At 46.6% G+C, this 14,612-nt stretch overlaps 1 protein-coding gene across 7 annotated transcripts in view; it reads left to right on the top strand.

Moving 5' to 3' along the window:
* LOC128701757 (tetratricopeptide repeat protein 7B-like) overlaps positions 1 to 14,612 on the top strand; it is a 207,695-nt gene that overhangs the window by 109,858 nt on the left and 83,225 nt on the right. For all 7 annotated transcript variants that reach the window (XM_070105056.1, XM_070105051.1, XM_070105052.1 and 4 more), the window contains one exon: positions 12,815 to 12,962. In XM_070105056.1, the coding sequence (XP_069961157.1) occupies positions 12,815 to 12,962 (148 nt within the window). The remainder of the gene's footprint in view (positions 1 to 12,814; positions 12,963 to 14,612) is intronic.

The raw sequence follows: 14,612 nt of genomic DNA, 5'->3' as shown, positions 1-14,612 counted from the left end.
TAACATTGTAACCTTGTAACATTGTAACATTGTAACATTGTAACCTTGTAACATTGTAACATTGTAACATTGTAACCTTGTAACATTGTGACATTGTAACCTTGTAACATGGTAACATTGTAACATTGTAAACTTTTAACATTGTAACCTTGTAAACTTGTAAACTTGTAACATTGTAACATTGTAACCTTGTAACATTGTAACATTGTAACATTGTAACATTGTAACCTTGTAACATTGTAACATTGTAACATTGTAAACTTGTAACATTGTAACATTGTAACCTTGTAACATTGTAACATTGTAACATTGTAAACTTGTAACATTGTAACATTGTTTGTGTTTTGTTTTGTTTCTGTTACACCTGTTGTCACTGTTCAGCTAGCAGTAAGTAGGTACCTGGGTGTTAGTTACCTTACACCTGCTGTCACTGTTCAGCTAGCAGTAAGTAGGTACCTGGGTGTTAGTTACCTTACACCTGCTGTCACTGTTCAGCTAGCAGTAAGTAGGTACCTGGGTGTTAGTTACCTTACACCTCCTGTCACTGTTCAGCTAGCAGTAAGTAGGTACCTGGGTGTTAGTTACCTTACACCTCCTGTCACTGTTCACCTAGCAGTAAGTAGGTACCTGGGTGTTAGTTACCTTACACCTCCTGTCACTGTTCACCTAGCAGTAAGTAGGTACCTGGGTGTTAGTTACCTTACACCTCCTGTCACTGTTCACGTAGCAGTAAGTAGGTACCTGGGTGTTAGTTACCTTACACCTCCTGTCACTGTTCACGTAGCAGTAAGTAGGTACCTGGGTGTTAGTTACCTTACACCTCCTGTCACTGTTCACCTAGCAGTAAGTAGGTACCTGGGTGTTAGTTACCTTACACCTGCTGTCACTGTTCACCTAGCAGTAAGTAGGTACCTGGGTGTTAGTTACCTTACACCTGTTGTCACTGTTCAGCTAGCAGTAAGTAGGTACCTGGGTGTTAGTTACCTTACACCTGCTGTCACTGTTCAGCTAGCAGTAAGTAGGTACCTGGGTGTTAGTTACCTTACACCTGCTGTCACTGTTCAGCTAGCAGTAAGTAGGTACCTGGGTGTTAATTACCTTACACCTGCTGTCACTGTTCAGCTAGCAGTAAGTAGGTACCTGGGTGTTAGTTACCTTACACCTCCTGTCACTGTTCAGCTAGCAGTAAGTAGGTACCTGGGTGTTAGTTACCTTACACCTCCTGTCACTGTTCACCTAGCAGTAAGTAGGTACCTGGGTGTTAGTTACCTTACACCTCCTGTCACTGTTCACCTAGCAGTAAGTAGGTACCTGGGTGTTAGTTACCTTACACCTCCTGTCACTGTTCACGTAGCAGTAAGTAGGTACCTGGGTGTTAGTTACCTTACACCTCCTGTCACTGTTCACCTAGCAGTAAGTAGGTACCTGGGTGTTAGTTACCTTACACCTGCTGTCACTGTTCACCTAGCAGTAAGTAGGTACCTGGGTGTTAGTTACCTTACATCTGTTGTCACTGTTCACCTAGCAGTAAGTAGGTACCTGGGTGTTAGTTACCTTACACCTGCTGTCACTGTTCAGCTAGCAGTAAGTAGGTACCTGGGTGTTAGTTACCTTACACCTGCTGTCACTATTCAGCTAGCAGTAAGTAGGTACCTGGGTGTTATTTACCTTACACCTCCTGTCACTGTTCACCTAGCAGTAAGTAGGTACCTGGGTGTTAGTTACCTTACACCTCCTGTCACTGTTCACGTAGCAGTAAGTAGGTACCTGGGTGTTAGTTACCTTACACCTCCTGTCACTGTTCACCTAGCAGTAAGTAGGTACCTGGGTGTTAGTTACCTTACACCTCCTGTCACTGTTCACCTAGCAGTAAGTAGGTACCTGGGTGTTAGTTACCTTACACCTGCTGTCACTGTTCAGCTAGCAGTAAGTAGGTACCTGGGTGTTAGTTACCTTACACCTGCTGTCACTGTTCAGCTAGCAGTAAGTAGGTACCTGGGTGTTAGTTACCTTACACCTCCTGTCACTGTTCACCTAGCAGTAAGTAGGTACCTGGGTGTTAGTTACCTTACACCTCCTGTCACTGTTCACCCAGCAGTAAGTAGGTACCTGGGTGATAGTTACCTTACACCTGCTGTCAGTGTTCACCTAGCAGTAAGTAGGTACCTGGGTGTTAGTTACCTTACACTTCCTACCACTGGGCACCTAGCAGTAAGTAGGTACCTGGGTGTTAGTTACCTTACACTTCCTACCACTGGGCACCTAGCAGTAAGTAGGTACCTGGGTGTTAGTTACCTTACATCTGTTGTCACTGTTCACCTAGCAGTAAGTAGGTACCTGGGTGTTAGTTACCTTACACCTCCTGTCACTGTTCACGTAGCAGTAAGTAGGTACCTGGGTGTTAGTTACCTTACACCTCCTGTCACTGTTCACCTAGCAGTAAGTAGGTACCTGGGTGTTAGTTACCTTACACCTGCTGTCACTGTTCACCTAGCAGTAAGTAGGTACCTGGGTGTTAGTTACCTTACATCTGTTGTCACTGTTCACCTAGCAGTAAGTAGGTACCTGGGTGTTAGTTACCTTACACCTGCTGTCACTGTTCACCTAGCAGTAAGTAGGTACCTGGGTGTTAGTTACCTTACACCTGCTGTCACTGTTCACCTAGCAGTAAGTAGGTACCTGGGTGTTAGTTACCTTACACCTGTTGTCACTGTTCAGCTAGCAGTAAGTAGGTACCTGGGTGTTAGTTACCTTACACCTGCTGTCACTGTTCAGCTAGCAGTAAGTAGGTACCTGGGTGTTAGTTACCTTACACCTGCTGTCACTGTTCAGCTAGCAGTAAGTAGGTACCTGGGTGTTAGTTACCTTACACCTCCTGTCACTGTTCACCTAGCAGTAAGTAGGTACCTGGGTGTTAGTTACCTTACACCTCCTGTCACTGTTCACCTAGCAGTAAGTAGGTACCTGGGTGTTAGTTACCTTACACCACCTGTCACTGTTCACGTAGCAGTAAGTAGGTACCTGGGTGTTAGTTACCTTACACCTCCTGTCACTGTTCACCTAGCAGTAAGTAGGTACCTGGGTGTTAGTTACCTTACACCTGCTGTCACTGTTCACCTAGCAGTAAGTAGGTACCTGGGTGTTAGTTACCTTACATCTGTTGTCACTGTTCACCTAGCAGTAAGTAGGTACCTGGGTGTTAGTTACCTTACACCTCCTGTCACTGTTCACGTAGCAGTAAGTAGGTACCTGGGTGTTAGTTACCTTACACCTCCTGTCACTGTTCACCTAGCAGTAAGTAGGTACCTGGGTGTTAGTTACCTTACACCTGCTGTCACTGTTCACCTAGCAGTAAGTAGGTACCTGGGTGTTAGTTACCTTACATCTGTTGTCACTGTTCACCTAGCAGTAAGTAGGTACCTGGGTGTTAGTTACCTTACACCTGCTGTCACTGTTCACCTAGCAGTAAGTAGGTACCTGGGTGTTAGTTACCTTACACCTGCTGTCACTGTTCACCTAGCAGTAAGTAGGTACCTGGGTGTTAGTTACCTTACACCTGTTGTCACTGTTCACCTAGCAGTAAGTAGGTACCTGGGTGTTAGTTACCTTACACCTGCTGTCACTGTTCACCTAGCAGTAAGTAGGTACCTGGGTGTTAGTTACCTTACACCTGTTGTCACTGTTCAACAAGCAGTAAGTAGGTACCTGGGTGTTAGTTACCTTACACCTGCTATCACTGTTCACCTAGCAGTAAGTAGGTACCTGGGTGTTAGTTACCTTACATCTGCTGTCACTGTTCACCTAGCAGTAAGTAGGTACCTGGGTGTTAGTTACCTTACACCTGCTGTCACTGTTCACCTAGCAGTAAGTAGGTACCTGGGTGTTAGTTACCTTACACCTGCTGTCACTGTTCACCTAGCAGTAAGTAGGTACCTGGGTGTTAGTTACCTTACATCTGTTGTCACTGTTCACCTAGCAGTAAGTAGGTACCTGGGTGTTAGTTACCTTACATCTGTTGTCACTGTTCACCTAGCAGTAAGTAGGTACCTGGGTGTTAGTTACCTTACATCTGTTGTCACTGTTCACCTAGCAGTAAGTAGGTACCTGGGTGTTAGTTACCTTACACCTGCTGTCACTGTTCACCTAGGAGTAAGTAGGTACCTGGGTGTTAGTTACCTTACACCTGCTGTCACTGCTCACCTAGCAGTAAGTAGGTACCTGGGTGTTAGTTACCTTACACCTGCTGTCACTGTTCACCTAGCAGTAAGTAGGTACCTGGGTGTTAGTTACCTTACACCTCCTGTCACTGTTCAGCTAGCAGTAAGTAGGTACCTGGGTGTTAGTTACCTTACACCTCCTGTCACTGTTCAGCTAGCAGTAAGTAGGTACCTGGGTGTTAGTTACCTTACACCTCCTGTCACTGTTCACCTAGCAGTAAGTAGGTACCTGGGTGTTAGTTACCTTACACCTCCTGTCACTGTTCACCTAGCAGTAAGTAGGTACCTGGGTGTTAGTTACCTTACACCTCCTGTCACTGTTCACCTAGCAGTAAGTAGGTACCTGGGTGTTAGTTACCTTACACCTCCTGTCACTGTTCACCTAGCAGTAAGTAGGTGTAAGATGACTTACACCTCCTGTCACTGTTCACCTAGCAGTAAGTAGGTGTAAGATGACTTACACCTCCTGTCACTGTTCACCTAGCAGTAAGTAGGTACCTGGGTGTTAGTTACCTTACACCTCCTTTCACTGTTCACCTAGCAGTAAGTAGGTACCTGGGTGTTAGTTACCTTACACCTGCTGTCACTGTTCAGCTAGCAGTAAGTAGGTACCTGGGTGTTAGTTACCTTACACCTGCTGTCAGTGTTCACCTAGCAGTAAGTAGGTACCTGGGTGTTAGTTACCTTACACCTGCTGTCACTGTTCACCTAGCAGTAAGTAGGTACCTGGGTGTTAGTTACCTTACACCTGCTGTCACTGTTCACCTAGCAGTAAGTAGGTACCTGGGTGTTAGTTACCTTACACCTGCTGTCACTGTTCACCTAGCAGTAAGTAGGTACCTGGGTGTTAGTTACCTTACACCTGCTATCACTGTTCACCTAGCAGTAAGTAGGTACCTGGGTGTTAGTTACCTTACACCTGCTGTCACTGTTCACCTAGCAGTAAGTAGGTACCTGGGTGTTAGTTACCTTACACCTCCTGTCACTGTTCACCTAGCAGTAAGTGGGTACCTGGGTGTTAGTTACCTTACACCTGCTGTCAGTGTTCACCTAGCAGTAAGTGGGTACCTGGGTGTTAGTTACCTTACACCTGCTGTCACTGTTCACCTAGCAGTAAGTAGGTACCTGGGTGTTAGTTACCTTACACCTGCTGTCACTGTTCACCTAGCAGTAAGTAGGTACCTGGGTGTTAGTTACCTTACACCTCCTGTCACTGTTCACCTGGCAGTAAGTAGGTACCTGGGTGTTAGTTACCTTACACCTCCTGTCACTGTTCACCTAGCAGTAAGTAGGTACCTGGGTGTTAGTTACCTTACACCTCCTGTCACTGTTCACGTAGCAGTAAGTAGGTACCTGGGTGTTAGTTACCTTACACCTCCTGTCACTGTTCACCTAGCAGTAAGTAGGTACCTGGGTGTTAGTTACCTTACACCTGCTGTCACTGTTCACCTAGCAGTAAGTAGGTACCTGGGTGTTAGTTACCTTACATCTGTTGTCACTGTTCACCTAGCAGTAAGTAGGTACCTGGGTGTTAGTTACCTTACACCTCCTGTCACTGTTCACGTAGCAGTAAGTAGGTACCTGGGTGTTAGTTACCTTACACCTCCTGTCACTGTTCACCTAGCAGTAAGTAGGTACCTGGGTGTTAGTTACCTTACACCTGCTGTCACTGTTCACCTAGCAGTAAGTAGGTACCTGGGTGTTAGTTACCTTACACCTGCTGTCACTGTTCACCTAGCAGTAAGTAGGTACCTGGGTGTTAGTTACCTTACACCTGCTGTCACTGTTCAGCTAGCAGTAAGTAGGTACCTGGGTGTTAGTTACCTTACACCTGTTGTCACTGTTCACCTAGCAGTAAGTAAGTACCTGGGTGTTAGTTACCTTACACCTGCTGTCACTGTTCACCTAGCAGTAAGTAGGTACCTGGGTGTTAGTTACCTTACACCTGTTGTCACTGTTCACCTAGCAGTAAGTAGGTACCTGGGTGTTAGTTACCTTACACCTGCTATCACTGTTCACCTAGCAGTAAGTAGGTACCTGGGTGTTAGTTACCTTACATCTGCTGTCACTGTTCACCTAGCAGTAAGTAGGTACCTGGGTGTTAGTTACCTTACACCTGCTGTCACTGTTCACCTAGCAGTAAGTAGGTACCTGGGTGTTAGTTACCTTACACCTGCTGTCACTGTTCACCTAGCAGTAAGTAGGTACCTGGGTGTTAGTTACCTTACATCTGTTGTCACTGTTCACCTAGCAGTAAGTAGGTACCTGGGTGTTAGTTACCTTACATCTGTTGTCACTGTTCACCTAGCAGTAAGTAGGTACCTGGGTGTTAGTTACCTTACATCTGTTGTCACTGTTCACCTAGCAGTAAGTAGGTACCTGGGTGTTAGTTACCTTACATCTGTTGTCACTGTTCACCTAGCAGTAAGTAGGTACCTGGGTGTTAGTTACCTTACACCTGCTGTCACTGTTCACCTAGCAGTAAGTAGGTACCTGGGTGTTAGTTACCTTACACCTGCTGTCACTGTTCACCTAGCAGTAAGTAGGTACCTGGGAGTTAGTTACCTTACACCTGCTATCACTGTTCACCTAGCAGTAAGTAGGTACCTGGGTGTTAGTTACCTTACACCTGCTGTCACTGTTCACCTAGGAGTAAGTAGGTACCTGGGTGTTAGTTACCTTACACCTGCTGTCACTGCTCACCTAGCAGTAAGTAGGTACCTGGGTGTTAGTTACCTTACACCTGCTGTCACTGTTCACCTAGCAGTAAGTAGGTACCTGGGTGTTAGTTACCTTACACCTGCTGTCACTGTTCAGCTAGCAGTAAGTAGGTACCTGGGTGGTAGTTACCTTACACCTCCTGTCACTGTTCAGCTAGCAGTAAGTAGGTACCTGGGTGTTAGTTACCTTACACCTCCTGTCACTGTTCACCTAGCAGTAAGTAGGTACCTGGGTGTTAGTTACCTTACACCTCCTGTCACTGTTCACCTAGCAGTAAGTAGGTACCTGGGTGTTAGTTACCTTACACCTCCTGTCACTGTTCACGTAGCAGTAAGTAGGTACCTGGGTGTTAGTTACCTTACACCTCCTGTCACTGTTCACCTAGCAGTAAGTAGGTACCTGGGTGTTAGTTACCTTACACCTGCTGTCACTGTTCACCTAGCAGTAAGTAGGTACCTGGGTGTTAGTTACCTTACACCTCCTTTCACTGTTCACCTAGCAGTAAGTAGGTACCTGGGTGTTAGTTACCTTACACCTGCTGTCACTGTTCACCTAGCAGTAAGTAGGTACCTGGGTGTTAGTTACCTTACACCTGCTGTCAGTGTTCACCTAGCAGTAAGTAGGTACTTGGGTGTTAGTTACCTTACACCTGCTGTCACTGTTCACCTAGCAGTAAGTAGGTACCTGGGTGTTAGTTACCTTACACCTGCTGTCACTGTTCACCTAGCAGTAAGTAGGTACCTGGGTGTTAGTTACCTTACACCTGCTTTCACTGTTCACCTAGCAGTAAGTAGGTACCTGGGTGTTAGTTACCTTACACCTGCTATCACTGTTCACCTAGCAGTAAGTAGGTACCTGGGTGTTAGTTACCTTACACCTGCTGTCACTGTTCACCTAGCAGTAAGTAGGTACCTGGGTGTTAGTTACCTTACACCTGCTGTCACTGTTCACCTAGCAGTAAGTGGGTACCTGGGTGTTAGTTACCTTACACCTGCTGTCAGTGTTCACCTAGCAGTAAGTGGGTACCTGGGTGTTAGTTACCTTACACCTGCTGTCACTGTTCACCTAGCAGTAAGTAGGTACCTGGGTGTTAGTTACCTTACACCTGCTGTCACTGTTCACCTAGCAGTAAGTAGGTACCTGGGTGTTAGTTACCTTACACCTGCTGTCACTGTTCACCTAGCAGTAAGTAGGTACCTGGGTGTTAGTTACCTTACACCTGCTGTCACTGTTCACCTAGCAGTAAGTAGGTACCTGGGTGTTAGTTATCTTACACCTGCTGTCACTTTTCACCTAGCAGTAAGTAGGTACCTGGGTGTTAGTTACCTTACACCTGCTCTCACTGTTCACCTAGCAGTAAGTAGGTACCTGGGTGTTAGTTACCTTACACCTGCTGTCACTGTTCACCTAGCAGTAAGTAGGTACCTGGGTGTTAGTTACCTTACACCTGCTGTCAGTGTTCACCTAGCAGTAAGTAGGTACCTGGGTGTTAGTTACCTTACACCTGCTGTCACTTCACCTAGCAGTAAGTAGGTACCTGGGTGTTAGTTACCTTACATCTGTTGTCACTGTTCACCTAGCAGTAAGTAGGCACCTGGGTGTTAGTTACCTTACACCTGCTGACACTGTTCACCTAGCAGTAAGTAGGTACCTGGGTGTTAGTTACCTTACATCTGTTGTCACTGTTCACCTAGCAGTAAGTAGGCACCTGGGTGTTAGTTACCTTACACCTGCTGTCACTGTTCACCTAGCAGTAAGTAGGTACCTGGGTGTTAGTTACCTTACACCTGCTGTCACTCTTCACCTAGCAGTAAGTAGGCACCTGGGTGTTAGTTTCCTTACACCTGCTGTCACTGTTCACCTAGCAGTAAGTAGGTACCTGGGTGTTAGTTACCTTACATCTGTTGTCACTGTTCACCTAGCAGTAAGTAGGCACCTGGGTGTTAGTTACCTTACACCTGCTGTCACTGTTCACCTAGCAGTAAGTAGGTACCTGGTTGTTAGTTACCTTACACCTGCTGTCACTGTTCACCTAGCAGTAAGTAGGTACCTGGGTGTTAGTTACCTTACACCTGTTGTCACTGTTCACCTAGCAGTAAGTAGTTACCTGGGTGTTAGTTACCTTACACCTGTTATCAGTGTTCACCTAGCAGTAAGTAGGTACCTGGGTGTTAGTTACCTTACACCTGCTGTCACTGTTCATCTAGCAGTAAGTAGGTACCTGGGTGTTAGTTACCTTACACCTGCTGTCACTGTTCACCTAGCAGTAAGTAGGTACCTGGTTGTTAGTTACCTTACACCTGCTGTCAGTGTTCACCTAGCAGTAAGTAGGTACCTGGGTGTTAGTTACCTTACACCTGCTATCACTGTTCACCTAGCAGTAAGTAGGTACCTGGGTGTTAGTTACCTTACACCTGCTGTCAGTGTTCACCCAGCAGTAAGTAGGTACCTGGGTGTTAGTTACCTTACTTCTGTTGTCACTGTTCACGTAGCAGTAAGTAGGTACCTGGGTGTTAGTTACCTTACACCTGCTATCACTGTTCACCTAGCAGTAAGTAGGTACCTGGGTGTTAGTTGCCTTACACCTGCTGTCACTGTTCACCTAGCAGTAATAGGTACCTGGGTGTTGGTTACCTTACATCTGCTGTCAGTGTTCACCTAGCAGTAAGTAGGTACCTGGGTGTTAGTTACCTTACACCTGCTATCACTGTTCACCTAGCAGTAAGTAGGTACCTGGGTGTTAGTTACCTTACATCTGCTGTCAGTGTTCACCTAGCAGTAAGTAGGTATCTGGGTGTTAGTTACCTTACACCTGCTATCACTGTTCACCTAGCAGTAAGTAGGTACCTGGGTGTTAGTTACCTTACACCTGCTATCACTGATCACCTAGCAGTAAGTAGGTACCTGGGTGTTAGTTACCTTACACCTGCTATCACTGTTCACCTAGCAGTAAGTAGGTACCTGGGTGTTAGTTACCTTACACCTGCTATCACTGATCACCTAGCAGTAAGTAGGTACCTGGGTGTTAGTTACCTTACACCTCCTATCACTGATCACCTATCAGTAAGTAGGTACCTGGGTGTTAGTTACCTTACACCTGCTGTCACTGTTCACCTAGCAGTAAGTAGGTACCTGGGTGTTAGTGGAATGATGTGGGTGGCATCCTGGGGACAAAATTTACCTAATTTGCCAGAAATGCTCTACATCACCACCCATCTAGAAACCCATCAGTTACACAACCCAGGGCAACATGGGTTTCGAACAGGTCGCTCCTGTCTGTCTCAACTATTGGATCACTATGACAAGGTCCTAGATGCACTAGAAGACAAAAAGAAGGCAGATGTAATATATACAGACTTTGCAAAAGCCTTCGACAAGTGTGACCATGGCGTAATAGCGCACAAAATGCGTGCTAAAGGAATAACAGGAAAAGTCGGTCGATGGATCTATAATTTCCTCACTAACAGAACACAGAGAGTAGTCGTCAACAGAGTAAAGTCCGAGGCAGCTACGGTGAAAAGCTCTGTTCCACAAGGCACAGTACTCGCTCCCATCTTGTTCCTCATCCTCATATCCGACATAGACAAGGATGTCAGCCACAGCACCGTGTCTTCCTTTGCAGATGACACCCGAATCTGCATGACAGTGTCTTCCATTGCAGACACTGCAAGGCTCCAGGCGGACATCAACCAAACCTTTCAATTGGCTGCAGAAAACAATATGAAGTTCAACGATGAGAAATTTCAATTACTCAGATATGGTAAACACGAGGAAATTAAATCTTCATCAGAGTACAAAACAAATTCTGGCCACAAAATAGAGCGAAACACCAACGTCAAAGACCTGGGAGTGATCATGTCGGAGGATCTCACCTTCAAGGACCATAACATTGTATCAATTGCATCTGCTAGAAAAATGACAGGATGGATAATGAGAACCTTCAAAACTAGGGAGGCCAAACCATGATGACACTCTTCAGGTCACTTGTTCTGTCTAGGCTGGAATATTGCTGCACACTAACAGCACCTTTCAAGGCAGGTGAAATTGCTGACCTAGAAAATGTACAGAGAACCTTCACGGCGCGTATAACGGAGATAAAACACCTCAATTACTGGGAGCGCTTGAGGTTCCTAAACCTGTATTCGCTGGAATGCAGGTGGGAGAGATACATGATTATATACACCTGGAAAATCCTAGAGGGACTAGTACCGAACTTGCACACGAAAATCACTCACTACGAAAGCAAAAGACTTGGCAGACGATGCAACATCCCCCCCATGAAAAGCAGGGGTGTCACTAGCACGTTAAGAGACCATACAATAAGTGTCAGGGGCCCGAGACTGTTCAACTGCCTCCCAGCATACATAAGGGGGATTACCAACAGACCCCTGGCAGTCTTCAAGCTGGCACGGGACAAGCACCTAAAGTCGGTTCCTGACCAGCCGGGCTGTGGCTCATACGTTGGTTTGCGTGCAGCCAGCAGTAATAGCCTGGTTGATCAGGCTCTGATCCACCAGGAGGCCTGGTCACAGACCGGGCCGCGGGGGCGTTGACCCCCGGAACTCTCTCCAGGTAAACTCCAGGTAATAACCAGGGTTGATTGATTGATGTTGGTTTGTCGGTACTTCCGGCCTGGGTCTTCTCCAGATGGCAATCCGGCGGTGGCCCCCCGGGTGGGAGGTGTCGTTCGTCTCCTCCTTTCTTCTGTCTTCTTTCTTGGGGCCCTCCGGTTGGAAGGTGACTTCTTCTCTCTTGCGGTGACTCCCCAGGTGGGGAGTGTCTTCACATAACCAGGAACTTTCTATATAATATGTCACTGATGTCAGCTATGGTCTGTATAAGTTGTATTGTGTACTGGTGGAAATAAAGATTATTGTTATTATTATTTTTATTTACTTATTTTTATAACATGCCAGCCATCTCCCACTGAAGCAAGGTGACCCAAAAAAGAAACACTTTCACCATCATTCAACTCTTTCACCATCATTCACACATAATCAGTGTCTTTGCAGAGGTACTCAGATATGACAGTTTAGATGTCACTCCAAACTGTCAGTATCCCAACCCCCTCCTTTTAAAGTGCAGGCATTGTACTTCTACCTCCAGTACTCAGGTCTGGCTAACTGGTTTCCCTGAATCCCTTTACAAAATATTACCCTGCTCACACTCCAATAACTCGTCAGGTCCCAAAAACCATTCATCTCCATTCACTTCTATCTAACATGGTCACATGTGCCTGCTGCATGTCCAATGTCCAAGCCTCTTGCACGTAAAACCTCTTTTACCCCTTCCATCCATACTTTCCTAAAACGACACCTACCCCTCCTCCCCTCCACTACAGATGTATACACCATCCTGGTCATACTATTTTGCTCCATTCTCAGTAAATGACCAAACCACCTCAACCCTTCCTCAGCCCTCTGAATAATACTTTTTGTAACTCCACACCTCCTAATTTTCACACTACAAATTCTCTGCATAATATTTACACCACACATTGCCCTTAGACATGACATCTCCACTGCCTCCAGCCTTCTCCTCCCTGCAGCATTCACAACCCATGCTTCACACCTCCATGGATAACGTTTTTTGTCTCCATAGATACCTAAATGCACCTCCCACCCTTTTTTCTTCATCAATTCTATGGTTTACCTCATCCTTCATAAACCCATCTGCTGACAGGTCATTTCCCAAATATCTCAACACATTCACTTCTTCCGTACTCCCTCCCTCCAATGTTATATCCAGTTTTTTCTTTACCTAACTCATTTGATACCCTCATAACCTTAATTATTTTCACTTTGTTTAATATTGGCAGAAAATTTTTGTTGTTGTCCCATTGCTAACATAGTGTATTTATCTTTTGTTTTCTGCAGTGAGGCTATGGCAGTGAGGGAAGCTGTGCTGAGCCAGTCGCCAGAGTTCAAAAATGCTCGGGTTCATGCTTACGACAATGCTACTGCAGTTTATGATCTTCTGTGTATAGCGCTGGCCAGGAGAAAACAGTTTAAAATTTTAATTGAGGTAAGTGTGTGTGTGTGTGTGTTTCATTTTTATTTAGCAGTACTTGAGTCCTGGAGGTGGGAAGTACAGTGCCTGCACTCTGAAGGAGGGGTGGTGGTGGGAAGTACAGTGCCTGCACTCTGAAGGAGGGGTGGAGGTGGGAAGTACAGTGCCTGCACTCTGAAGGAGGGGTGGAGGTGGGAAGTACAGTGCCTGCACTCTGAAGGAGGGGTGGAGGTGGGAAGTACAGTGCCTGCACTCTGAAGGAGGGGTGGTGGTGGGAAGTACAGTGCCTGCACTCTGAAGGAGGGGTGGAGGTGGGAAGTACAGTGCCTGCACTCTGAAGGAGGGGCGGTGGCGGGAAGTACAGTGCCTGCACTCTGAAGGAGGGGCGGTGGTGGGAAGTACAGTGCCTGCACTCTGAAGGAGGGGTGGAGGTGGGAAGTACAGTGCCTGCACTCTGAAGGAGGGGTGGTGGCGGGAAGTACAGTGCCTGCACTCTGAAGGAGGGGTGGTGGTGGGAATTACAGTGCCTGCACTCTGAAGGAGGGGTGGAGGTGGGAAGTACAGTGCCTGCACTCTGAAGGAGGGGCGGTGGCGGGAAGTACAGTGCCTGCACTCTGAAGGAGGGGTGGTGGTGGGAAGTACAATGCCTGCACTCTGAAGGAGGGGTGGTGGCAGGAAGTACAGTGCCTGCACTCTGAAGGAGGGGTGGAGGTGGGAAGTACAGTGCCTGCACACTGAAGGAGGGGTGGAGGTGGGAAGTACAGTGCCTGCACTCTGAAGGAGGGGTGGAGGTGGGAAGTACAGTGCCTGCACTCTGAAGGAGGGGTGGAGGTGGGAAGTACAGTGCCTGCACTCTGAAGGAGGGGTGGAGGTGGGAAGTACAGTGGCTGCACTCTGAAGGAGGGGTGGAGGTGGGAAGTACAGTGCCCGCACTCTGAAGGAGGGGTGGAGGTGGGAAGTACAGTGGCTGCACTCTGAAGGAGGGGTGGAGGTGGGAAGTACAGTGGCTGCACTCTGAAGGAGGGGTGGAGGTGGGAAGTACAGTGCCTGCACTCTGAAGGAGGGGTGGAGGTGGGAAGTACTATCATGTGGGAGTACGATACGTGGATTAGGGTAGAAATACTCACGTAGGCTGTTATACGTATAATTACTGATATGTGGACAGAGCCCGCAGCCGTACCTATCTCCTTGGCTACACTCGTAAAACTGACTAGGCGGCTGGCCAGTACCCCGTAGTGGGTGTTTTGAAATAGTGTCAGCTCAGCACAATATAGAGACCGTGACTCAAGACGGTTGGTCGTTTGAGTCAACGGACGGTTACTGGTAACTGGTTACTACTGAGACTGGTAACTGGTTACTACTACTGAGAGCTCGGCGACGCTAACGTATGTCGTCCCGACATACAACTAATACAAACTAGAGATGGCAGGTATACGGCTTGGGCTGATTCTATACAATGTCAAAGTACACAACATGAAACATTATAGATACATAAGTAGAACATTGGAATGAAAGCTTACGTAACTGAAACTGTAATGTAATACAAGGTATACTATAGTACAACTTAAAACTCAACAAATGAACAACGAACTCAACATTGAGATTACAAGTGATAAAAACAAAAATTTTGATCGATCGATCTGTATTCATGTGATCTACGGATTC

Source organism: Cherax quadricarinatus, chromosome 96 (genome assembly GCF_038502225.1).
Source record: "Cherax quadricarinatus isolate ZL_2023a chromosome 96, ASM3850222v1, whole genome shotgun sequence".
Classification (NCBI taxonomy): domain Eukaryota; kingdom Metazoa; phylum Arthropoda; class Malacostraca; order Decapoda; family Parastacidae; genus Cherax; species Cherax quadricarinatus.
The sequence above is the reverse complement of the archived record's forward strand: the minus strand, read 5'-3'. Positions and strand labels throughout refer to the sequence as shown.